This window comes from Hippichthys cyanospilos, chromosome 15 (assembly GCF_059441005.1).
Source record: "Hippichthys cyanospilos isolate Australia breed blue-spotted pipefish chromosome 15, RoL_Hcya_1.0, whole genome shotgun sequence".
NCBI classification, from domain to species: domain Eukaryota; kingdom Metazoa; phylum Chordata; class Actinopteri; order Syngnathiformes; family Syngnathidae; genus Hippichthys; species Hippichthys cyanospilos.
The window spans coordinates 6,508,863-6,535,542 of record NC_142383.1 but is presented as its reverse complement, the minus strand read 5'-3'; the positions used below and the strand labels follow the sequence as shown (position 1 = coordinate 6,535,542).

At 37.0% G+C, this 26,680-nt stretch overlaps 2 protein-coding genes and 1 long non-coding RNA gene across 5 annotated transcripts in view; 1 reads left to right on the top strand and 2 right to left on the bottom strand.

The window, feature by feature from the left end:
* Window positions 1-17,374, bottom strand: part of nt5c2l1 (5'-nucleotidase, cytosolic II, like 1) — a 43,643-nt gene extending 26,269 nt beyond the window's left edge. The window contains exons 1-19 of one of the 3 annotated variants that reach the window (XM_088435864.1): window positions 17,229-17,374; window positions 14,711-14,784; window positions 13,298-13,415; window positions 13,103-13,198; window positions 12,941-13,032; window positions 11,861-11,918; window positions 11,664-11,757; window positions 11,529-11,582; window positions 10,929-11,012; window positions 10,809-10,844; window positions 9,897-10,004; window positions 8,776-8,842; window positions 8,519-8,689; window positions 8,401-8,452; window positions 8,131-8,191; window positions 7,050-7,226; window positions 6,887-6,969; window positions 6,729-6,798; window positions 1,168-1,186 (exon numbers count right to left, since the gene is read on the bottom strand). In XM_088435864.1, the coding sequence (XP_088291990.1) occupies window positions 6,777-6,798; window positions 6,887-6,969; window positions 7,050-7,226; window positions 8,131-8,191; window positions 8,401-8,452; window positions 8,519-8,689; window positions 8,776-8,842; window positions 9,897-10,004; window positions 10,809-10,844; window positions 10,929-11,012; window positions 11,529-11,582; window positions 11,664-11,757; window positions 11,861-11,918; window positions 12,941-13,032; window positions 13,103-13,198; window positions 13,298-13,415; window positions 14,711-14,784; window positions 17,229-17,308 (1,527 nt within the window). In that variant the 5' untranslated portion in view covers window positions 17,309-17,374 and the 3' untranslated portion in view covers window positions 1,168-1,186; window positions 6,729-6,776. Of the gene's footprint in view, window positions 1-1,167; window positions 1,187-3,646; window positions 6,799-6,886; window positions 6,970-7,049; window positions 7,227-8,130; window positions 8,192-8,400; window positions 8,453-8,518; window positions 8,690-8,775; window positions 8,843-9,896; window positions 10,005-10,808; window positions 10,845-10,928; window positions 11,013-11,528; window positions 11,583-11,663; window positions 11,758-11,860; window positions 11,919-12,940; window positions 13,033-13,102; window positions 13,199-13,297; window positions 13,416-14,710; window positions 14,785-17,228 lie in introns of those variants that run through there. The other 2 variants (XM_088435865.1, XM_088435863.1) reach the window with 2 other exon arrangements.
* LOC148411534 (uncharacterized) overlaps window positions 16,820-26,680 on the top strand; it is an 11,306-nt gene continuing 1,445 nt past the window's right edge. Inside the window, exons 1-4 of the long non-coding RNA XR_015868056.1 lie at window positions 16,820-16,957; window positions 19,931-20,098; window positions 21,679-21,771; window positions 21,853-22,042. This is a non-coding gene — a long non-coding RNA (uncharacterized LOC148411534). The remainder of the gene's footprint in view (window positions 16,958-19,930; window positions 20,099-21,678; window positions 21,772-21,852; window positions 22,043-26,680) is intronic.
* The window catches only part of slc2a11l (solute carrier family 2 member 11, like), a 26,779-nt gene continuing 18,942 nt past the window's right edge, over window positions 18,844-26,680 (bottom strand). The window contains exons 9-13 of the mRNA XM_088435867.1: window positions 25,330-25,440; window positions 21,847-21,948; window positions 21,692-21,767; window positions 20,154-20,281; window positions 18,844-20,072 (exon numbers count right to left, since the gene is read on the bottom strand). Coding sequence (XP_088291993.1) covers window positions 19,860-20,072; window positions 20,154-20,281; window positions 21,692-21,767; window positions 21,847-21,948; window positions 25,330-25,440 — 630 coding nt within the window. The 3' untranslated portion in view covers window positions 18,844-19,859. The remainder of the gene's footprint in view (window positions 20,073-20,153; window positions 20,282-21,691; window positions 21,768-21,846; window positions 21,949-25,329; window positions 25,441-26,680) is intronic.

Here is a 26,680-nt window from a genome sequence, read left to right as displayed (position 1 = left end):
CTATAATGTGGTCTTTAAGATCTATGCGCTCAGATAAAATCCTTGAGAGGTTTATGGAGAAGGGCAGGCTCACAAAATATATGGCCTAAAAATGTTGGATTGTTACTAGAATAATTCTTTAAAAAATGAGTATTGTCAAAGCTGTGTGAAAATCTGAGTAGATTTTGTATGATACACAAACAAAAATGTATGAAAGAGTTCGTACAATTTTGGCAAACGAAATAAAAACACATCCATATTCACACTTTGCCTTTACCCTCTGCAAAGCCCATATAACACTTTCGATCAAATGAACTAAATGCACATTTGGTAGATACTAATAATTGCATATACTTAAACTGCTATGCATTTGCTGGAGAAAAAACAGCTTCAATAGTTGGGAATCCTACAGCACAAAAAAAAAAAAAAAAAGTTTAGTGGAACTCAAAGTAGTCTGAGTGGCCTTAACTCGCAAACTGTGTACACATAACCTTCTTAGCTGAGGTAACAGCGTCGTATATGACATTAAACCGTAACATGAGGTTTATTTACACCAACTGTCCTCCTCACCCGTGTGTTGTTGTGTCATCAAACACAGGAGTGTGAGTTTATGCTAAAAGGAAGCAGTGGAGTGGAGCAGTGTGAGGGTGGGCCTCTGTGTTTTTGAGCATCCTTGTAAGCATATAGCAGGTCTGGGAGGGGGGAGGGGGACATTCGGGGAGGAATGCAGGCCCCTCGCCCTCCCCCCAAGCCGTCCCTCTCGTCCTGCTCTTCTCTCAGGTTGTGTCGAGATTAGGTGTCAGTGCTCCCGTGTGTGCCTCATGTTTGAACCCTGAGGGCAACCTGCGGAGCAAAGAGCCTTGTTTGTTTGCACCGTGCTAAAAGAGCCTTCTTTCCAGACCGCTGGTGCATAACTTGAAGAAAAAAAAAATGCTATGTCTTTGTCACGACACAAAGTGACTCATTTACTTGTTTTTTGCGACTGCACGGGCACGGTAGGGAAAGCGTCGGTCGAGATGGGCCCCCCGAAAAAGAAAGAGAGGCCGCCTCGAGTCACTTGACTGTGTGAAATTCCGCCCCAGTGCAAGAACGTGACTTGTTTGGGCTTGCTTGCAATGCTTGCTGGGAAATCCTGGAATGTGTGGAATGGGGGACGGTGGTACATCTGCAGGCTGCACAAGAGCGCACTGTATCCTGCCCTGAGTGCCTGCGAAGAAGCACTTTCAAATGTAAAAGAATGACACAAACAACTGTTTAAAAAAGATCTGTGTATTTGGCTTGTGTTTATATACTTTTGTACTTGTGTACTTCAATAAAGATGTAAAAATGCATATTTTGCCTCTTGAGCGCTTTCAAACATCTTGATACTCATGAGTAAATGTACAGTATCCTATTAAAAAATACTGTCTACACCCCTGACTAATTGAGACCACTTTTATTATATGTTAACAATTAAAAAATCACTTATATGGAATAATATGCTAAAAATAGACCACAAAGAATGTCTTTCTATTTGGCATTTTGTCAGTTTAAAAAGAATAAAAAATGAACTACTCTGTTAAAAACTATTTGAATAATAGCACTGAAACATGCCTGATGCAATCAAATGAAATTGTCTTTTTCTTTCTTTTGCTTTAAAAACTTTTCGAACTTGTAAAACTGAATATTCAGGTCATGTACCTAACATGTAGGAATTGTGGGAGGGGGAAAAGACAATAAAAGGAGGCTTGGGCTGGTAAAAGCAAAGTTCAAAGTAAAAAAAAAAAAAGGATGTTTACTGTTGGAAATGACAAAAGGCCTGGAAAATCTGCAATATTTAAAATAAGCAATCTTACTTAAATGTGTAGAAAAAGTGTCTAGTTGCACAATGAAATTGAAGTAGACCATAAGGTTAAATAAAACCTGTTGATTTTTGTCCTGCGCTCACTTGCTTACCTTAAATTGCATTAATTGGTAACAATCAAACATGGGTTTATGGGTTTGTTAATGATGAAACTGCTCAAAGCCTGTTACATATTGTGTCTTGTATGAATACAGAGTGGTGTTCAATCATTACAAATCATACTGTTCCTCAATAGAGACGGTAAAGATTTGATGACACTAAAGTGACTTAATTATAAGACGATTTATTTTGATCAAATTTATGCCATATGTCATGTCATTTTTGCCAAAGAATAAGGCAAAAAGAATCAAAAACAATGAAAAGTGTGAACTGAACACAAGGGTACTAAAATAAAACAACACAATCATTATTAAAAAGAAGAGAGAAAAAAAAACACAAAAACAAACAGAAACAATAATAAATCCCGCCGACATGCAGACAATGAAGAGGGAAATCCAAATAAACCGAAATAGCCCGTGATACAGGAAATGAAATCATCTGGGAAGTGTGTGTGTTGCAGGCATGTGCATGTGAGTGTGGCTGGTTGTAGAAGGAGGCGGTGCCAATTAAAACAGGGGGTGTATCCTCTTGTGGACTTTCCTCCCATGTTAGAGGCAAAAAAAGAAGATAATCACATCCACATTGCATTGTTCTATTAACTTTTGATGCATTCCGATAAAGGTTCGGATAAATCTGCCCACCTAACGATTCCACTTTGAATTTGCTTGTATTCCACCACCGACCGCTATAAGAATCTCAATCAACATGTACCCTCACACACATCCTTTGTAATCTTATTTGTACATTTCCGTCTGTTATTATCATCATCATTATTTCCATTGTACCGTCATTATTATTTTAATCACAAGGAGATACGCACATACACAAACTCTCACACACGCGGTGGTGACTTCCGCAGATGAGACACATTCCATATGAGCACTCAACCACCTCTCCAAACTCGTCTGGTGAAGTTTTGCAGCATGTGAAAAAATGTGATCACTCCTCTGTCTGTTTGTCTTGTCTCTCTTGAATATCCATCTATCTATTTTTCTATTTGGTGGGTTAATCATCATTTGCAAGAATGCCCATTTTTAAAAATAACCACCGAGTAATTTTATGACTTTGAAAATGAATGTTATTGTCATAGTATTGAAATACACACAAAAAAAGTGATAGAAAAACAGTCGTTAAATTGATCTAGTTTGAGATCGACACTACCACTCGAAAGATTGGGGGAAATAAAACCTTCAAATTCAAATGAGCTAATACACATTAAACAAGTTAGGTAACTTAAGATATTAACTCTCGAGAATGCACATCGGTGAACTGAAAGGCGTTTCATGTCATTAAGCATGATCCACATCATAACACTGACGGAAAATACCAAGATGCGCCAAGCTATTGTTTGGGCAAAATGTGCTAACTTTGAAGAATCAAAAGTATGAAAAATTTGACTTTGATGAACATGATTTTTGTTCAATAAATAATTCCCTCAATATTTCTTTATTATTCAATGATTTAAGTATTAATTTAATCCAGAAAATCTTAAAATCATAAAAAAAAATACACCAGAATTAGAGGTTGTTTCCAAACCTTTGACTGGTTCAGTTTTTGTTTTTTTGTTTTTTTAGAATAGATTAGAACAGAATAGATTTTTGTTGTTGTTATTCTGCTCATTAATAGTGGGCGGTAAGGGCGCGAGCTTTGAAAATTAAGAACATTTGCAACTTACAAATGCACACAATAACATGAAGTAGGCACACAAATGGGACACCTGTGGTCTACAGTATCTGCTTGTCTACATGATTTATTAATTCAATTATATGTCTCAGTTTTTTCCATACTTGATGGAGCCGAGGCGCACAATTCACAAAAAACGCTCAAGCCAAAATGTCAAAAACAATGAAAACTGAACTAATTATGATCATATTTGATGTACTCACTGATTTACTTGAACAAAAACAAGCTAATATATGTGCACACAGGAAAGCAGGACTTATGTTGACACTTTTATGAAAACAGCTTTAGTCTACCTTCTTAAAAAAAAGGTTAAAAAGGTTAAAAAAAAAAAAGCTTTAAAATGTTATTCTCCATTTCAAAATTTAGATTTTTGTAAAATTTACTTAGAGAGTGTTTGCAAGCAGCTGATGAGGTGCAACAAAGATGGACACAAACTCTACACAATTGCTTGAAATGCAAAACAGCTAGCGACGGCTAATGTTAGTGTGTGTTTCCAATGTCTGAAATGTACAGTGTTATCTTGTTAGCATTTCATGTCCACAGTAAGTAGCCTTTTTTTTTTACTTTTTGTTTCAAATTGTTTGTTCAAATTGAACCTGACCTATTAGGGCCTGAGAGGGATAGCACAGTGACAGCTGCTATTTAAATTCAAATTTGAAGTTGGTGATCATTTTTGTGACTGTCTCAACATGACATTTCAAAGTTAAGATTAGTGGACGATGAATCGTTAGTGCAGTAGTCAAACAATACTTTGTTTGGTGTCAAAAGAAGGTGCATTAACTTACAACAGTTCGATTTCTTTTCATTAGCTTGTTTTATGTCTATGGCTTATGCATTTTTTTCATACAGATAGTTACTATGACTTGACACATACAATTTATGGAGAGAAAAAAAAATGAATGTGTGCTGAAAGGCTGCATGAAAAAAAACATTGCATTTGTTGCATGAAATGGAATTATATCAATTAATCTGAAATGCGAATGAGTGGCGATTGTTTTCTGGACTGTAAAATTTGTTGACACGAAAATAATTTCCGAGATTTGTGAAATGTGCCTAATGTTTTGAAATTCAAATGTGAGCAATAATGTGTTCTTTTATTTTCTCCTTGGGAAAAAAGAGGGATTTATTTTGGGGATTTGGGGGGTGAAAATGTTGTTTTTTTGGTCAGTTGGAAGTTTCTGCAGGTTGGAAATTTTTCCCAAGATTAATTGGAATATAGGATTTGTGTGAGTGTCCTATTGGGAATGGATGTGGTGTTTATGTGGGGAAAAGTGAATTTTTGTAGTAATAGGTGGGCATTTCTGGAATACTGTACTGAAAATGAGAAAGATGTGAATCTAATGAATTCTGTAGGAGTAGATGCATGTCAAAATAATGGATGGAAGAAAAATAGGAGTAATGCTTTTAGAATTTAAGACATAATTGTATTGGCGTAGTTTAGTGTCAGACACAGTAAAATATCAAAAACCAAGTGCCCTGGTGTATTTATTTAATTGTTTGTAAAGTTAAAAACACATGTTATCGATCAGATGTAATAAAAAAGTAATATTGTCATGTATTTCTGCATTGAACTTTGTTAGGTTAAGCATAAGTTAATGTCATACAATGACGCATTCGGACCAGTACAAATTCCAAAACCAAGGACCTCTGCATAGCATTTATTTAATTGTTTATCCGTAATGAAAACGAAAAGCTATTTTATCCATCAGTTGGAATAAAACAGCAATAGCGTCATGTATTTCTGATTTGAAATATGTTGCATTTTTGTAGCTTCCTGAACTCGTGCATGTGCGCATGTGTGTGTTGAGAAAGAGACTGATAAACAGGTTTGCTGCATTGGTAATTTACCGCCACCCAGCGGACGTCTAATGAACAACAGAAAGTTATTCTCTTAAAGTGCTCAGTAATGGGCCTACTAGCCTAATTATTGCGCTTTAATCAGAAGCTCAAACTTGACCATTAATTGTGGTTTCTACTCATTAATATTGAAGGTGCACACATTTATCTGGAAAACTCACAGCCCCACGTATGAACAATTTTGATATTTTGGGTTTGCATTTCAGGTGTTCCAATATTAATGTCTGCCTCCCTTCATGGAGTGCGCATCTTTCATCCGTGGATTTTCCTCCCACATTGCAAAACATGTGCAGAATACAAGGTTGGTTTCATTTACAATTCTAAATTGTCCAAAGGTGAGAATATGAGTGTGATGATTCACTGCTGTGATGCTGTGTACCGCGCCTCATGACCCAAGTTAGCAGTAATAGACTTTACCCAGGTTATCCACAACCCTAATGACAGTAAGTGCTGTGAAAATTGTGTCAATCAACAGGTAAAGTGACAGAAATTTTGAATTGGTATCTCGTTGCTGTTTTTAACCTTAGAAGCAATTATGGAACAAATACAGTGGATATAAAAAGTCTATTCACCCCTGTTGACACATGCCATATTTTGCAGTGCAAAAAAGAATAAGACCAAAATGAGTCATTTCAAAACCTTTTTTCCCCACCGTAAAAATGGCCCACAATTTGGACAATTTTATTGGGGAAATAGAAAATCTTTTAGAGAGGTAAAGGAAAAACGCCAAGACTACAAGAACATCTAAATTTTAATTGGCTTTTTATCAGAGGCACTTTCAATGGTGTTGAAGTGTGTACACTTCTGACAGTTATAGTCTTTATTATTGATTTGGCCTCTTTTCTATTTTTTGACACATGTTCAAAATAAATAAGTAAATGTATTAAAATAAACTTTTAAAAAAAACCGCTGTGCAGGTTAGGGTTCTGAGTGATGATTTAAAATGATTTATCTCTGTGTCGTTTTTTTTTTTTTCTGTTCCAAAATCCTGGTAATTGATTGGTTTAGGCTTTTTAGATGCACTTTGTTATTATGGTATTTTTTGTCTCTATATCACGTGCTATTTTAACACTGTCGTCAAGTTTTTTTTTCATTATTGTAATTAAATGGAAAAAAATAACAATTGAAATAAATGATCTTTTCTACCATACACAATTTATTGAGCCGCGACTGTATCGGAGGTTTACGTAAAAAATGGTGCATAGCCACTCCCATCCAGCTGGGGGCGTCATTCACTAAGGCAACAGGTTGTCTCGCGACTGCCTACCATTCCAACATGCAGTCTTCATTCGGAGGTTCTTCGAAATCGCCCTTGTCATGTTCTCGTGTTGTTATCGCTGCATTTCAGATAAAACAAAAAACATTCACCATTTTATACAGTAATACTCGAATCAAATAGTGTAAAACAAAACTAACAAAGGTTACCTTCGCGCCTTCCCACACTGACAGTTGGCAAACGGTAGCAAAGTAAAGTCAGCTGAGTTGAGCGTCGGGGCCTCGTGAGGCATCTGTGAAAAGAGAGGCTGAAGGTGACCAATTGGCGGAAAGAGTTGCATTGTCCTTCCGCCGTGAGCGAAGGAAGACTGACCAGCACTGGAGGAGCCATGAAAAGGTAATTGATAGGGTAGTGCAGCAGGCTGAGGCAGCTGGCGGCGTAGAGGTCGGCGTAGCGCATTAGCTGGCTGGCAAACAAAGTCTGTCTGGAGCCGCTTCGAAGTAGGCTGCCCATCCGCCCGTAAGACATATCCATCCAGGTGGTCAAAATCTAAAAAGGACACGCAGACAATCAAACTGTCATCTACTTGATTATCGAGTGGCATCTGTTTTCCACCTATTCTTTTTAAAAAAATATTTTTTTTTAAAATGAAAGTTGAAACACTGCATCACCAGCCGTAAATGAGCACAGCCAACAATTGATAGTATTTACAAATGCTACGTCGTCTTCAAACAAATGAAATGCCTTCACCGAGAGTATTTTTTAATTAATATACTTTTGACAATTAAATTAGAATCACAACAAATTACTTAAATATGGTTTTCTGAATAGTTGTAGTCATTCTCTAATTTTTTATCTCTGGTGCTACCAGCTCCGGATTTAGCTTTCCACTAGTTGGCAATTGCTTGCATGAGGTTGGTGATGTTTCAAATAAAAGATTGATTTGGCCTGGTGAGACAGTCATTATAAGAATACAATGCAGTGATATATTTAACTGTGCTGAAAACCTGGGGGGACAAATTTATATGTGGTGGTATAGGGACAATGTGTATTTATACAATTATTGGTTTTTAAAACCCATTATAAATTTATAAAATGTGTAAATAAGTGTGTTTTATCAAATCAACATATTTCTTTAAATATGAAATCATAGGTCTAGTAATCTATATTACATGGGGAGCGCCACTCATCTAGAGGCTGTCATGTTTCTTTTAGCTACGAAAGCAAAGGAGGAAAATGTTTGCCGACGTAATTCAAGTCAAGTTTATTTGTATAGCATTGTATTCGTATTTGCTCGCTCTCTCATTTGCATGGCAAATGCTTCAAGAGTATGTTTATGTGTAGTGCACGCGCAGGATTGACATAACACCAGTAAATGAGAATTCTTAATTCTACACAATACAGCTTTAAGGCTGAGCTAATATCAGGAGTATGATATTCCATGTAAACTAACCTTCACTCTGGAATGAATGCTGCTGATGTCAGGAGTGTCCTCACTGCCACTGTCCAGGTGCCTGCATGCAACAATATCTTCATGTCATTAATCAATAGATAACATAAGATAAAATAAAAACTGGCAGAAATACTAATACTAAGCATAGTTATTTTTTTAAGACACAGTATGATTTTACTTCACCATTTCTGTTAAGCATCTTGGTCTTATGAGATAAAAAGTAAACACCCTTGAACAACAATCCACTTCAAAATTATGATTTTTACATACTTGTAAATCTCAGCTAGGGAAATATCAAGTCCTTTCAGCTCTTCGAACCAATCTAAAAAAAAATAAATAAAAAACTCAATCACAAGTTATACCTAAAATTGAAAAGAGTGCGGCATACTTTTCTTTTCCTCCCACACTCGGAGCTCCTTTGTGAGCTCTGGAACCACCAGGAAAGTTTTCCAGCCTTGGCGCTTCTTAGACTTGAGAATGTCGCCAAAGATGTGATCCCCCACATAGAGAATGTCTTTACCTTTCACTTCTAGCAGGTCGGACACAATGTCTGAGGAGCCTGAGGCCATATAAGTAATGAAGTGAATATACAGAGTGGCAGAGAGCTACCCAAGTGGCAACTGAAAACTGGCAAATCTTTGTTACCTCCAGAATACACGGTTCCATGTTGGAGCGCGCCGGTGTACGTCCCGATCCGAAGTTTCCCTGTGTTCTGTTTCCCAAATTCAGTTACAATTTTCAAAGTTGAAATATATTCTGGACTACAAACCTGCACCTTCTGTCATGACAACAGCTCACAAACAGTGAAATTTAACTCAAGGTGTATAAACGGCTTGACAAATTTTGACATTTTCAACAAAAAGGGGCAAGGCTGACTTCCTTTATCCCCTTATATCTCAAGAACCACTGAGTCAGTATTAAAAAATGGTGAATCATGGAAAAGCTAAATTCAACAAAAATGGCATTTAAAAACTATTAGGAGAGAAAGACAATGTGTCTTTAATGTATTACACTGAGAAACACTTTCTCCTCATTTAAATGGGGCACCATGGCTGACAATTCATTGTTTCTGCTGCATTTCAGAGTCATGTTTTTAAAACTTTAATGCATACAGCACACAATCTTGCTCTGTGCAGTTATTATACAGACTTAAAGAAAAAAGCAATATTCGGAAATGAGTATTAAGAGATTTTTGTGTTATTTTGCTTTTTAAATATAATTTGAATGAATAAATCGCTTGTTGACTATTTGACCATTTTGGCATACCTTTTCCATTCCGGTAACCTATGGGAACCGTCAACCAAAACAAACTGCGTGTGAATAATTACCCTGTGACAAAAGTGATGTTTACATTTACATTCTAGATTGTCAATGTTCTTGCAGTCTATGTACAAAGACAATATTCCAATGAAAAATTATTTTGAAAACTGGAAAATTAATATTGGGCATTATTTCTTATCGCAAATTTTTGCAAAAATCTCTCCTAAATATCTTAGGCTCATTCTTGTGAGGCATTTTACTGCATGGGATTTGTTTCTTGTCCTGTCTCTCATATTTTAGTAACTTGACCACTCAATAATTTGACCTTTTATACTGGTCTAGTGAATCACCATGAATGACCACCATGATTTGATCACGTGAATGACCATGACATTTTCTTTCATGAGAAATATATATTATAAAAGTTTCAAATATGTGTAACCGTGTTACAGCACTCTAATGTATTATTGTACAATGAAATTTTGACGTGAAGAATTGTTTCATACCGTGTCAACTTGTCTTAGCACTGTACCCCCCGCGAAGAACAGCGGCTTCCTTGTATCCACAACGATGAGGTCAAAGAAGGACCGCCACGAGTCAGGGTAATCTCCAGACTGTGGGGTAGAAAAGTTAAGGTAGAAAGTAACCTGCTGTGTTTTGTCCACAAAATAACCAATTTAAAAACATGTTATGTACCATTTGTAAGAAATGCACCTTCATGTTGTTGTAATGGCGATAATACCACACCAAATTAAGAACAGTACTGTATTACCTTTGTATTTTATTTTTTTAGTCGACATTATAGCCAGGATGCAGTTTGTATTGCATTAGTAGTAGCATTGATGCTCAATTTACCAGGTGAACAAGTACCCATTGGCATCTCATTGACTTTTTGTATTGAAATGAATTGCATTTTTAATTCATTTATGATTGATTTAATTATTGTAATTTGCGTACATTTTTGTAAGATACAGTATATAATTTTTGGGACTTACTTGAGTAACAGCTTTTGAGTTATAGCAATGATTGATATCGAAGAGAGAGACACTGACGGACTTTGTTTGGTGTACCGTTAATGGTGAGCTCATATTTTATGTGCATTTTATATTCGCCCCGCCCCCCACCCCACGGCCCCACCCCCTCATTTGCCCAACAGGAGGCTCACATGATATCCAAAGGGAAATAACTTTACGAACGATGTGTAGTGGTAGTATGCTTGTGAAGAGTGGTCACTCTATCATACATACTTTGAAATGGTTGCATTCTCTTAGTGTACCACTAGATGGCACTAACCTCCACACTGTACCTTTAAGCCAAAAAATATGTAAATCCTCCTTATCAATAGTTGGCACAATACTGCAGCAGAAATGGCAAAGCATCATGTGTTCCTAATACATACTCAAGCCAAATGATTTTACCTTGGCACCTTCTTCAAGAAGGTATGTCATCACGGCCTTTGATGAAAGGAAGAAGTTCAGAGTAATCACTCGTCACCTTTGTAGCAGTTTTGCAGGGTTTTAGTCTTTCTGAAGGCCTACCTGAGTATAGTTGTAGTCGCTGTTGGTGGCCAGAAAAACCTTGGCCACCTTTTTAATCCGTCTCAAGAGAACAAGAATATTGGGCTGTAAGAAAAATGTTGAAATATTTGTTACTTTGTTTTATTTACTGTATTTTTCAGACTGTAAACCGTGACTTTTTTTTAGTCCAGTGCGGCTTATCTGCATTTTTTGTTGTTGTTGTTTTCTAACATATCTATCCATTGATTTTCTATAAATATGTTGGGACTAAACATGCAGGCATGTTCAGCCTGTTAAAGAGAGGATGTTGCTGTTGGCAGACAATTACAAAAACAAATAATTAAAAAAAATCATAAACTTCATATACCATCTTTTTGCGTAAAGATCTGATGTTATTACCTGCGGCTTATAGTCCAGTGCGACTTATCCGTCACAAAAATCAAATTTTTGCTCATATTTTGCTGCTGCTGCGTATGTACCAGTGCACCTTATAGTCCGGAATATATATATATATATATATATATATATATATATATATATATATATATATATATATATATATATATATATATATATATATATATATATATTTTTTTTTTTTTTTTTTTTTTAACTACTCACGTCTTGGACAATATATTTATCAATATTCTTGATGGTCTTTTCCTTGAGGAGTCCCTGCACATGCAAAGAGGATGTAACACTTACTAAGCATCAAAAGGGATTAAAAAAAAGGCATCTGTGTTGTGCAAAGGTTACCGTGTCGTGAATGAAATCCATTGCATCTCGAACATCCTGGAACATGCTTCTGTATGACATGAACAGATCGCCGTAGTGATAACCTTTTAGCACGCTGGGGGATGTGAATTTTGTTATTGTTAATTTGGTTTTCAAAAAGAAAAAAATAATAATAAAGACGGCTGCGCAAGGAGCCAACATCAGAAGTGCATGTTCACCATTTGTATCTGGTACATTTGGTGAAGAAGTCCACAAGGCAGGAGTAGAGATATGTCTCTGCAAAAAGTATGGAAAACACACTTTAATTAGGGCTAGGCATTTCCTTGTCCAAACACGTTTTTTTTCTTTTTTAATAATAGCGAACAATACTATGTCCAGGTTTACATCAGGCAGATGTGGGCGGAGAAGTCGTTTAGTTCCCTGGAACATAAACATGGACATACATATACACACACAAAATTGTGGAGCAATCATATGCGAGTCCACTGAAATGTTAATCAAGACCCTACATAATGTAAGCTTATCTTTAATTATGCACCATGTTGTAAGTTTGCATATCATCATCGTATCATAATCATTCAGCAATCATAAATATTGATTCTAAAATGTGGTGTGTTTTGAAGAATCGCTGAAATGTTCATGTTGTGCATAACTTTGCCCTGCTTTGACTTTTTCTTAACGCTTCGCACTGAAAGAGTTAAGCTGGCAGGAAAAATGAGACAAAGTTAAATGTTGCTTTGTTAAAAACTTGTCATTCTACTTCTTATATCTTAATTTTACAATCATCTTGACAAGGGAATGGCAATAACCTGGAGTTTATTAACCTTCTAATGTAATCAGTTTGAAGTTTAATTTTTTGGAATGCACAAACATTTTTGTCAAAAAGCTGTTAAAAATGTACCTTCGGAGCGGAATTTCCAATTCTACACAGCTTCTGAATCTGTTCATCTACTGGATGTCCCTTCACTTCACTTTAGCTAGTCTTTTTTTCTAAGAAGAGCTCCCAAAGTAACATTTTAGTGTGAGGTCATTCGGTGCTTCTTGCTCTGGGTGTGCCCGCAAATGTGTGAGCAATGATTGACACCATTTTTGACTTGCTTTTCTTTTACTCTGGTGGTTTCTTATAAAGCAAACTCACTGTACTCATGAGCTACTGTCACGTCTCCCTGATACCCCAAAATTATTTTGGGAAAAGTATGTTGGTGAATTGCGATGTTGTCCATCACGATGGTGATACTTATGGTGAAAGGAGTTTGGGAACAACTAGTCGAAGCGAAAAAGAGCATTAAAAGCGAAACCTGAAAGGTTGAAGAGCGTGTTGAGAATATAGAAACGGTCCGTGTCGTCTCGCTGGATGAACTTGTTGGGGTAATAGCGGTGAATGTCCTCACTTTAAGGCACAAACAAATAAATAGACTGGTCATTGTTGGAAAATCCATCGCCAGTTGCCTTCGCATTACCCTTGAAGGAACCAAAAGCCGTGACTGCACACTAGAATGTTCCCGTTGGAGTCGACTTTCAGGAGGTTACCGTACGTGGTGTCGATCACTAAGCCCCTGGGGGAAGGTGGGCGACATGATCGGTGGCAGGGATGGATGAAGTGGTTAAAGTCAGCCTCTCGCAGCTAAGCAATATTGTTTCAGTGAAAAACCAACCTTGTGGGAAAGCTCGGGTCGTACGTGTACCGCAGAATCTCATGAGGGTAGCCCACAGACACCATTCTGTCCCGTATGAGCTCAAAGCCCAGACTCTCATAGTCTGGTGACTTGTACACTATTGTAAGAAAGCACAGGGACGACAGCATGACATCTTAGTATTAAAACACCTCTTTAAGCACACAAAGGCATGACATGTTTTATACAGAAACTGATACCCTTTCACGCTTTTATTATAACTACGCTTCATGGCGTAATTATGGTGTGAGGCTTTCTTTGTAAAGGGTTTGGGCACCTTGTGGCGTAGATAAAATGCTATATAAGTGCAGTCCATTCACCATTTTCTATTTAATGCAGTTGATTTAAACATCGAATTAATGAGTTGGTCACCTTTTTATTTCAATTATTTGAGAAAGCGAGTAAAGATTAGATTGTACACATAGAAACACCATTGTTCCATTTCAGCCCTTTAAGCAAAACATTTTCTTTTTTTTATATTTTATGTCGAAAATAGCACTTAGAGTAGTGTACTTTAAAAAAAACACAGTAATAACATGAACTGAACAGTTTGTGTCATGAAAATGTAGTGCATTGTACATGCCTTGACCACGAGGGGGCGGTATATTACAATACATTTTGTTTATCACGGAAGATGAAAAATACATGCTTAGGACTTGTCTACATATGTTGCTGCACTATTTGTGCTCAACTAGAAGTTGTTTAAACTTCAATGTAGGCAATAGGAAGTTTATATTTTTGTCTATAATTTGATAATTCTGTTATGTTTTCAAGTACAAATAATGCCTTAAAAAATCATATGTTCCCACTTGGTATTGACTGAAAACCACATGACAGGACATGTAATGACCAATCATTGCACAACTCTTTTCTGTGTTTCTTCATGTGATTTTCACAGGCTTAGCCATGATTGCTCAATATTGCGTTTTGAGTTTGATGTCAATATCAGTCGGAAAATGTACTTATAAAGGTGTTAACTTCATAAAATCAAGTCATTTACTAAATTAATTCCAGTCAAAAAAATTCTGCTGAATATTGTTACATACATTTAGTATCTCTAAAAGTTTATAATTACCAAGACAGTGATTCTAGTTTTGTTAGCCTATCTAGGGCATTTTGCATTGTTTGTTAGCATTGTTAGCAGCAATAATTTTAAAATTTACCTCCTTTCCTCAAAATTTTACAAGAAAAATAAAAATCATCCAAGCAGAGACATATTTTTCATGGCACTCAGAAATCAGGTCAGTCATAATGATAGATTTGAGGTAAGCAAAGTACCTCCGTAGAAGTAAATGTCTTGAGATCTAGATAAACTGTGATTAATTTGGTGACTGTAATCATAAACATATTACAATTTAATCTCCAGAGGTCTTTCAGAGGTGTGACTGTACTTACTTGCCAGGGTATAGTCCATGTCAAATCCATAACATTTGATGTTTTCCAGAGTCAAGCTTCTGTTGACAAAAATCCTGTGATGGAACAAATGGACATCCCATAGTTGAAATCAGCTGACGTCACGTCAGAGAGATTGTCATTCAATGTGACTGTGAGATTAGCTGAAACCAATTGTCACAAGGATCCTTTTAGAAACAGTATAATATGCTCAAAACATATCATTGCTTCTTTCTTCCTCTTTTAAAACAAACTGGTTAAAACGAGATTTTTTTTTTCTTTTTACTAATCGTTGTGATGTTTGTGTATTCTATAAGTCTTACAAGTCATTTTGGTCGGACCACGTATTTTCAATGGGGTTTTCCTTTTATTTCGATTTGAATATATGAGTCGCTGCACTTCTGTGGAAAAGTCAAATTACTGTTTATCTTTAGTTTGCTTCAAAATGGTAGCATTTGATAGCATATCTTCAAACACAATTGCAACATTCTAGGCAGGGGTGTGTGGGTGGAGCTACAGTATATGGTGGCCAGGGGGGGACCCCCACACTTAGGGAAGAATGTTGTGATGTTTTTTGTTGTTGTTGTTTTTACGTTCATGCACAATTTTTAGACCCCTTGCCACCTCTCATTTATGTTAACTGCGCTTTTAAATTTAGGGAATAAAATGAATCATTAAATTTCACGAAAGACGGACTGTGCGCGCCGCCCTCACTGAGGTGGTGTCACCCTGATCAGCTCACAGAAAATATGAGGGCTACCCCCAGTTGAGGGTTAAGAGGCCTTTTTAATAGTATATGCCTTTATCGCCAACCATTATCAACCTATAACCTTTTCAAGTTGTGATAGAAATATACATTGAAACAATTTCTGGCACCTAAAGGGTTAAATCAGCTAAACTAAGCCATTGTAGATAACTAAGATAGGATAACTAATTTCATTTAATAAACGGCCTGTCAAGCATACAGCTTTAAATATAATCATGTGAAATTGATTTGAAACATTTTAAGTATTTTTTTTCTTAACCTAATGTTCTTCCACTCTTTTATTTTCAGTATGCTGCAGTATGTTCTGATGCTGCTCCAGTAAAATTGATCTAAATATATAATAAGAAATAATGTTTTGACAAGCATACCATAAATGGATGGGGTTATATTTGTCAACAACAGAATGACCTAACCCCTTCCCTTTACATCTTGGTTTTGCTGTTTTTCTACAACTCTTGCTGGTTAATAGGCTCATTTTAATCTGCAGTTGTCGTTTTTTAGATGTGCAATGATTGATCAACAACTAATCTATACTCAAACTAATCAATATATTACTTTTGATGATAGGCTTGATCATATAAAGACCTAGATGTGTTAAAATCCCCAGAATTTCAGCCCTCGACGGTATTATATCTCTTTAGTCCTTCGTGATCTTTTGTTTTGAATCAAAAGTAAATATTTACAGATGTTTTTGTCTGTTTTCTGACATGTTATCCACCAAACAAGTCACCAAAAAGTCATGTTGTAGTTCACTGTCTGCCCTATTTAACTGACTCAAGGCTACTATATATTTCTTTAGTCCTTCGTGATCTTTTGTTTTGAATCAAAAGTAAATATTTACAGATGTTTTTGTCTGTTTTCTGACATGTTATTCACCAAACAAGTCACCAAAAAGCCATGCTGTAGTTCATTGTCTGCCCTATTTAACTGACTCAATGCTACTACATACTGTAAGTCCAAGCCTACTCTGCTAAGTTTGTAAATTTGTCAAACTGTGTGTGTGTTTTTTTATTGCTACTGTTGTTGCTGTTTGTGATACTTATTTTAAATTCACTGCAGCACTTTTAGATTTGCTGCTAAATGTTAAATGCAATACAAATAAAATGTATTAATTGTTATTTAATCTATTTTACCTGGCCTCGCAATGAACAGGTTTTTTTTTTTTTTTCAAATCTTATTTTTGAATAAAGGGATGAAATTTAAAACTTTTTTTTCTAAAATATCCGATTCATTGCCTAACTGACTGAAACATTAATTGATTTAAATAGTTTGGTGCAGACCTAATTTTTTTGTCCCTAATTTCTGCCAGCAGTCATGGCGTTAGGTAGGCCAGGGTAGAGGGAATACTTTTGATCATATCCTCTACATTCTTGGCCTCGTTTCAATTGACTGACACTCACATACTCTATTCAAGAAAGACTGTTGTGTTTTCTCTGCAGAGACCAGGATGGACAAGGTTTCAGCTTCCACACTGTATCTACTAGGTGACTATGAATAACTAACACACACACACACACACACACACACACACACACTAGTTGTTTGAAGATCTTTCTTCCTTGCTGCTAAATATTCTGGAGCACAACTCATGGGACTACTTCGTCCACTATCGGCTGGTGACAAATAATCCTATAGATGTAAGGAACATGCTGTAGATAAGGAATACTTGGATTATTCATGTTTTGCACAGAGTAAAGAATCTCTTCAAAAATGGCTTCAGCCTTTAAAATATTACCATACATAATAAAAACCCACCTTTGTCCATTGCTTTTAGTCATCTTGGAGTTGTCACATACACAGCTTTCTGTGTCCATGGGGTCTAAAATTGCTGACATAAAAAATAAATAAAATCAGCCTGTTGTGTTGTTGAGGAGGGATGCAAGTTCTCTCCGGGTTGACCTCAGTCTACATTTAAATTGCCCATGTGACGTGAATCGCAGGATCCCGCAACTCCTCCCTCCTGCGTTTTGTTTACCGCCGCACATAAGCGGCTTGAGAGGTATGCGGCCTTCCAGATTGTGGCGCAGATTGTGTTATCAGAGATGCACACACACTTGCGTGCTGAGGGCTGCGCCCCCTGAGTGCAGGCTCCTTAAAACTCAGAGTTTCCTAATGGGAGTCATGTTCAGCAGAGCCAAAATTTTTAAATATGCTCACTGACTCCTTTAGTAGTGCAAAACCCAATCAGGTCCAAATAAGTTGTCTTATTGCTCTTTTCATGTTATATACTACCATGATTTTACATGCCCGGCCCACCTTAAAATATATTTTCCTTAGTCAATAAAGCTTTGTATTTTTTTTGTTTGTTTTTGCAATATATATGTGTTGTTCGAGTTTGAAGTGCATCTTATCAAGAGCTGTTTTTAATCATGTAAAGACAAAAGTTTTATATAGGATCTCAATAACTTTGGGTGTCGCCACACGCTATCTTATTTTTAAAGTTTCTGATAACATTTTTGGAATTGAATCTAACTACAGAATTGAACCTAAATTTGCATTTGTTGTGCTATCGATCTTGCATCCTGATAGACAATTTCCTTTATGGCTCAGTTATGTTTTTATTATATTCCTATGGATATTTTATTTTTTGGAGTTAGGATCAGAGTCAACATATGTATGGCAGGAGTGTCTAAATATTTTGAAAATATTTGCGATCATTCTGGAAGAGACAGCCCAGTCTGATTTCTTTTTTTTTTTTTGCTGCATTCTTCGTGCAGTCTCCTAGAAATGGGCTAGGAAGAGCCACACATGGATCATGCAGCGAGGGGTTCACTCTGACACAAAATATGAATTTGAGAGTTGTGTTCGGAGAAGCAGAGCGTGCACTAAGCATATTTCTTAAAGCACCGGGGGGCGCAGCCACAGGTCTGCTGCCATCCTTCGTGTACAAAAAACAAACAACAACAAAGTTGTTTTGTTTTTTTGGTCATTGTGATTTGTTGAGTTCACATAATTAATTAGAGGTTCTGGGCCGTTGGAAATTTGAACATGGGCCCGCATTTGGCCCCCTGGCTGGAATTTGCCCATGCCTGATGTATGGCCAACGCTAAAGATTGAAGTTTGTCACACATGTTGGTCTGTCTGATTGGTTAACTGTGTTGAGGGTTCCGCATGCTGAGGTCATGCATAGTGTCACAGTCAGCAGCATCAACTTAGTTACGCAATTTATACAAATACAAAGGCTTTTATTGGTTACTTACTTAAGTCCCTTGATCCCTTAGGAAGTCATTACAATTCAAAGTGGAATAAAACCACACTCACAGAAACTTTCAAAATCAAGGAAGGATACAAAAAGCACTGTGTTTTATTGTGTTTTGTATTTGTGTCGCTTTATTGCATTATTTTTTTATTGAAAATGTGAGCGACACACATGTCAAGTAAAAATATGTACCCATGAAAAACATTCTACATTCACATACCCAAATTTCCTTCTCACTCACAGCAAGAATATTTGTTTAACTCTTTCAAGTGCCACGGACAAGAATTCTCGCCTTTTAAAATAGTGATACGCATAATAAATCATAAAATTCTCATCAAATATGTTTTTATAGAGGGTAGCTGACACCCTTGACTAGTGCTTATCTAATATTAAGCCAATTGAGCACTACAGTATTGTGCTACTGTAAATATGACCATTATTCAGTGGTTCGGTGTTTTCATACATACAACACACATATTACATAGTTGTAGTTCTAAATAAGGAATGATATCAGTCTTTTATATGATACTATCCATGCTTACATAGACATAGCACACAATATTCTGTCAGCCTTGAAAGATGGGCAAAAATGTTCAATATACTAGGCACTCTAGAGGTTGCCTTTTCCGATGACACTAGGTACTGAAAGAGTTAATATAAACATATTTATAAGTTTTTTATAAATCTGTTCAAAGTTGTTCTGAAAAAAAAAAGTATCTGGAATAACTGCATTTGTATCAATGAATAATTTTAAAACTGCTGACAAAAGCATAACAAATAGGCTTTTGTCCTACAGCCATGTTGAAGAATTACACACGGTTAAACACATTTACCACTGCCATGTGGTAAATGTTTTAACGACAAAATGACCTAAATTTTCTGAGACCATTTTTTGAAGGACATGATCTACTTTAATACTACGTGCAGGTGGAGAGCTACAGTACATGGGGGCCAGTGGCCATGGTCACTCCCTGGTTATCACCACACCTATGGAAAAATCTGATATCTTAGCTTGCTTGTAATTGAGTTTAAACTCCAAATTAAACACAGACATCAAAATTAAAATAAAAATAAAAAAGAAATAGTACTTACAGGGGTGTAACAGGGATGTGAACTTTAGGACTATATAACGCAAAAGTCTTTTTCTGTCAGGTTTCAATTTTGCAAGCTGAACATCAGGACTAAAGCTAAAATTTGGTCTCATAAGTTTTCTCAACTCCAGGTAGCTCATCCTTTTTTACCCCCTTCAACCTTGCAGACTTGCTGTGCATCCGTTCAAAGTCGTCTGCGATCTGCAAAGCTGTTTTATTATTCATTTCTGGCACGTTGAAGTACACAAACAGCCCAGAAGTAAGGCATATCATCAAGAATAAGATAAAGCAGAAGGCATCAAGTTTCGCCTAGAATGGAAGCATTTGCATCACGGGTGAGTGTGTCATCTCTAACATTCTGCATATACATGAAGACGTAAAAGAGCTCACCACTATGATGGGGAAGGTCATCCCCACTAGAAACATGCCAAGCCAGTTCATGGTGCACCCGACAGTGTATGCACTCGCTTTGAATGCCTGAGTGAAAATTACACCAGGGATGGGAGGTATTACTCCACCTACAGGGCAAGAACACGTCAACACTCTTAAGCCACTTTTGAATGGAAATAAGCAAAATGCAACTTGCTTGAAATGATTTTTGCAGAACACTCCATTATCAAGACCGACATTAGGCCCCAAAAATGGACAATCCTGCGGTATCACACTTCACAAACACGGCCAATGTTACACCCTAAAAACTGCCTCAAAATGGCCGCCCCTGCTCCAGCACTAGGGCTGAAACAAGTCCTTTTTTCCCCCCACATTTGGATTCTCGCTTATGAGTGGTATTAGTGCACACATTGGAAAACAAATGTCAAGCCAGTTATTACAAAAATTGTGAACAGTAAAACACCGGAAATGCAGTGTGAAGGCCACCCTTAAAATAAACCTTACTTTACCAAATATTATATGGACATGAATGCCTTGGCACACATTTTTAAGTTGTTCCCGGCAGCATATCGTGGTGTATAGTCAAATCGCCAATTCAGGGTCCTAGCAGATAGATGACTTAATTACACTAACTTGGACATATGACACAATTACACTGACATATGGTACTTGTGACCAGTGTTTACCAACAGATCAGGCTCCTTTATAGCTGTGTTTACCTTATATGATTCGCCAGTTAGCGGCATTCGAGTGCTCCATGTATGTTGGTGATAGATATGAATGACTGCACTCTAATGTGCTGTTTCCACTGGCAAATTTGTCTCATCAGCCAAATTTGATGGGGAAACATTTGGAGCAGGAGGAAGAAAGTAGTGTGCTGTTAAGCCCATTTTCAATTTAAAAGAAATGTTGATCATCAAAAACGTAGAAAGTTTGTTATTCATGGTTAAGTGGAAATGTGTCATTGTAGTTTTCCACCAAGCGAAAATATTTTCAGTTTTTTTATCCAAATACTCAATATTGGATTCCAATTTTCTGCAGGATAACCGAATATCCAAAATACTTGGCTCCAGCCCCTATCCAGACCATTTCACAAACACGACCCAGATTGGGACCTGAGGCCTGCCACAAATAATAAATATGCATTAGTAATTGATATTCCCTTAAAATAGTATATAATTGCCTGTCGATAACTCAAAGCACTACCTTTGTGATTACTTTAGCACTACCTTCAATTTAGCTCCTCGTAATTAAAATGCCACACAATGGTGGCAAAATAATGCTTTTGTTGAAAAGAAAACCCTCTGCTCTCTTCAATGTAGTTCCTTTGGACTGACAACAAGATGGTGGCAAAGCACTATTTTTGTCTAAATGAAAGCACACAACTCACTTCAGATTAGTTATGATCACTTCAGATTAATATGAAGCTACTCAGTTTATTTACATGTCACTGACGACTTTATTAGGTACACCTGCTCAATTTATTCTGACTGTTTTATCTCTTCATTTGTGTCCCACCCACAAGCAAAAGAACTTGCCTGGTCCAATGGAAAAATTGGAGAGGAAGATAAAAATGAGGACCATGCTGCAGTACGATAGCTCGGAGATCTGACGCTAGGTGGGGGAAAAGACGCAAGCATCAGTTGTGCCTTTTAATCTGGTGGTCTAAAGGTGCAATGCTGGTGTGCCTCACCTGCAGATAGAGCGTGATGGTGACCAGGGTGAGGGAGAGAGCCATGACCATATATCCTGTGAAGAGGAGCACTTTCTTTCCTGTACTCTCAATGATCATGAACTGCAGTACCAACATGAAGCAAGGCACAGAGCAAAATGTTTGCACTACGCAGTATTGGAGTAACAAGACAATTACAGAGAGAAACTACCACAAGGTGGGGCTACAACTACATTGCTATGGCGTTATATTTGTGCCACAATTATGAGCGCGCGAAAAAAAATTTGAGCGGAGAAAATCAAACTGAGCGAGCGAAAACAGATTTTGAGAGCAAGAAAAAAAACTATTGAGCGCGTAATGATAAGAGTTTGAGCGCGCGCCGATGGAGTTTGAACACAGAAAAAGAAATTGCTCGCTCAAAATTCCTTTTTGCTCGCTCGGGATAGCCCTCTCTCGCTCAACATCTCGCTCTCGCTCGCGATACTCCTCCCTCCCTCGCTCAACATCGCGTTTGCTCAACATTGAGCTCTCGCTCGCTCGAGTCGTCCTCTGCGCTCGCTCAATTCTGCTCACGCGTTACATTTGTGCCACAAAACCAGCCAATCAGAGCTTGTAAAAGCACTTTGATTGACAGCTTGGTATCCAATGAGATTGCTTGTACACTATCCATTGACGCACTCTCGTATGCCCTGTGTTCACCTGAAAAGGGCAAACGAGAGTGCGTCAACACGGACTTGGGCTGGAGAATTACTTTTAATATTATTATTATTACTGTATTGTATCATTTGACAGAAATACCTTGTTAGTTTTTGTACTTTAATAATATAAGCCCACCCCTCCCGGCCACGTCGATGTGACGCACTCTCGTTTCCTCCTTCCGGGTGAACACAACAAGCAATCTCATTGGATACCAAGCTGTCAATCAAAGTGCTTTTAAAAGCTCTGATTGGCTGGTTTTGTGGCACAAACGTAACGCGTGAGCAGAACTGAGCGAGCGCAGAGGACGACTCGAGCGAGCGAGAGCTCGATGTTGAGCAAACGCGATGTTGAGCGAGGGAGGGAGGAGTATCGCGAGCGAGAGCGAGATGTTGAGCGAGAGAGGGCTATCCCGAGCGAGCAAAAAGGAATTTTGAGCGAGAAACTTATTTGCAAGAACTTTTTTTCTGCGCTCAAATCTGTTTTTGCTCGCTCAGTTTTATTTTCAACGCTCAAAATTTTTTTCCGCGCGCGCGCGTAATTGTGGCACAAATATAACGCCATACATTGCTGTCTCTTGGTTCTAAACTTGTGTTGGCGTCAGCCTTTCTGTATGCGGTTAGCATATTTTTTTGACCTAAAGCATAAATACCCATCAAATTTTAAATCATCAACATACAAAACACTGAAACATGCAATTTCTTAGTACTTACCCCGAGACCAAATTAGAAAAACGAGAAAAGCGAAATAGTGTTTAAAATCCTAAATAAGTCTGGAGTCCCCCCTAAAATTAAATCTTTCTATTGTGTCACACCTTGTAATGACCAAAGTGAATCTCAAATGAAACAGTTTAACTGCAATTTAAATTGCATTTTTTTGTATTACTTGTTTCATTGCTGTCTCTTGCAACTCTGGGAACATTTGTTTTAGTAAACAGAATATTTCAAATAATAATTATTATACATGGAATGTGTGTCCCACACCCTGTTACCATAACCTTTTTAGAATGGTAGAAGAAAAAGAAAGCAGTGAATCACATGAAACGCTGGTCTTGACATCATCAAACAGTTTTCCAAAAGAATGGCTAGAGCTTCTCTATTTTTCAGATTCTTATAAAATAGTGAGCCTTACTTCAATGTCTCACTTTACCTCATGCAACCTTGTTATGCATACAATCAGAATAAGACGATTCTTTTTTTTCTTTCTTATTTATGTAAAAAGGATTGTCCTAACATCAGTGCAGATTTGCAACCCTGTTACTGTGATTTGAGTAAAAGGGTTGCAAATCCTTCAGTTTACTCGGGCTTTAGAAACTATTATTTAATTCCATCAAAAAATTTACACGATCTGAGATATAATTAAGGTTCTTTGCATATTGCGAAAATGTTTTGGAAGTTCACATACTGAAATGTTTCTTTTTTTTTTTTCCATAAATGTAGTCCAAATGGATTATGGTTAACTACCTCAATGTGAAGATCACCATTGCATAAATGAAACTATTCAAACAATGAGTTAGAATTCATAACAGGGGGACACTAAATTAAGTTAGTTGATTTGTTTTTCTTACATTGTGGCCCACCTTTGAGTGCTGTTGAAAAGCAGACGCTATAGAGCCAAGTATAATGCAGATATAGAAAGGAGACAGCAGTATTTACTTAAAGTAAGAAATGGACAAAGGATATTGAAACAGGGAAGAGGTTACTTCAGAAAGACCACAGCGAGAGAAGACAGCAAGCCCAAAGGTATAAGTGGAGGGAGGCGTTTAAAAGCAATGTTCTCAAACAAAGTGTCTGTAATTATTAGTATTTCTTCCATTTTGGGGGTGTTTTTTCTTCGGGAAATTCTGACAGAAAGTAATAAGTTATTCAAATACCACTTTGGTGCCTAAGGCTTTTTCTGTGTCATTTTTATATAATCGTTTATAATTAAAAAAAATAATGTTGCCAATTATTCTTCTTAATTAATGCAACCCTGTTACCCTAATTTCAACCCTGTTACCATGTCATTATAATTGAAAATAATTTCAAATTCCATTTTAGCCCAAAGGGATTAGACTCATTTTCCTTTAAAGGGTTTGTACAAACATATGCAAAAAGTGTTTGAGTAAATATTGTACAATAAATACAGAAATTGCCAAAGTAAAACATGCTATTTTCGAAAATTTGGGTGAGACGGCGTTTGAAATGTGTTAGTTATTTAAATCAAGTCATATGTGAAATCAAATGGTAATTCAGACAGAATGCTACTGTATTTTGTTCGTGGAAAGGGAATTATATTTTGGAAATCAATTATGTACTTTTTTTTTTTTATTATTTTAGGATGCTCAGTGTTTGTAACAGTGTTGTACCAAGTATTATAAACACCAAATGAATCAGGTAATAAAAATTGCACTATTGATCTGAAACCTGAGATATTCGAGCCTGTGATAGATAATTACCTATTATTGATGAATATGTAGCAGAAAATCAGAATAGTGAAGGTTTATGTTTCAAGAATTTTAGAGCCCAAATATGTCATCCAATTCTGGAATGACCCTTAAATTCATTAAAAGCGTATGAATGGTTATATATATATATATATATATATATATATATATATATATATATATATATATTTCTATGGAAAATGGATGGATGTATTAATTTTCACATTTATTTATTTATTTTTGTGGCAATTTTGATCCTCCACAACCAACCTTTTGTCTTTTTTCCCCTCCATGTTTTTGTATAAAGAATTCATTTCTAATAACATGAACAAAATGGAATTCTGTACACAGAATTTACAAAATAGCAAAACGATGTCACTTACACATACTATGGAGAAGGTCATTTCACACAGCCCCATTCCCAAACTGGCATAGGGGAGCTGATGTTCTTGAATGCCTGCTGCACGAAACACTTCGTAAGAATAGAAGTACACCTGCAGTAAAGCGTAACAATATATAAGCTTCCATACGTTCATCTAAACCACTTTATGGTTTAAAAGGTTCTTAAGTCTTGTGCAACATTCTAGGAAAATGAGCCAACTTTGACTATTGACTAGAGCCTCTTCCTTGAATGATTGCTGAAACGGATTAACATTTAAACAATGAAGAGCACAATTGGTTCGTCGCATATCAGTGCAGCACACATCTTCATAAAAGACAAGCAAAGAGATGAGGCTGCAAAAAAAGTGGATAGTGAAACGTCGACTGTCTATGTTCTCCTCTAAAAGAGGTCCCCTCGGAGTTGACTCCTAATTTTCAAACAAAATCCCCAATATGCTGTGTGCGCGTGAATGTCTGTGTGTGTGCGTGTGTGTGGTCATTTATATCAGACCTAGGGGCCAGCAAGACCTTCTCTGTTATTTATAAATATTTTCAAAGGAAACTATTTTCCCTGGTATAACTTTTTTTTTTTTTGCAGTGCTTCCAATGCTATATACTTAAACATTTGGAAAAAAGCTTTTTATCCAACCATGTCTCAGCTAACTAGTGTTGTCAGGTGAAATCTGCCAGAGCTCTGAAAAGACAAAAAGGCCCTGTTTGCTGTAAGTGAATGGACACAGCCCTCTCAGTTTACATCACTCAGACCAATCATCTCGCGAGACTCCGACCTCAAAGGAAGCTAGCTGGCCCGTTGCTGCCTACCTCTCTTTCCCTTTCTCAGTGATCTCCTAATCGCTGTACAAAGGTTAAACATGTATGTTTTTGGGATACAATATTTATTTTCTTTCACAACACGCAACACATAGTGCGTGGTGAGCAGTCGCGAAACCCTCATCGCTGCTGTGAGCTCTAACATGGACCATTACCCGCAATGCAAGATTTCTTAAAGGGCTATGCTCAGCCTGTGCTATCATTCTTTTTTTCCTCGTGCGTCTGCTCACACACCCTCTTTTACTCACACCCATAAGCATACCACACTTGTATAATGCCATGACTGTGTCGATGTAGAATGACGAGCAGTGGTTTAGTTTGAAGGAAAGTGCCTTCATTGGCGACTGAACAGGACCACGTATTAACAGGGTAGTAGACTGCTTTAGACTTCATGTTAGGACTGAGCGTGGGAGCATTCTTGCTGTACATAGGGTAGGCGCTGCTGTAAATTGACGAAAAATAACGGGAAGCACTGAAGCCGCAAAAAGTGATGCATGAAGTGGTGGGGGAGCACTGTACAGC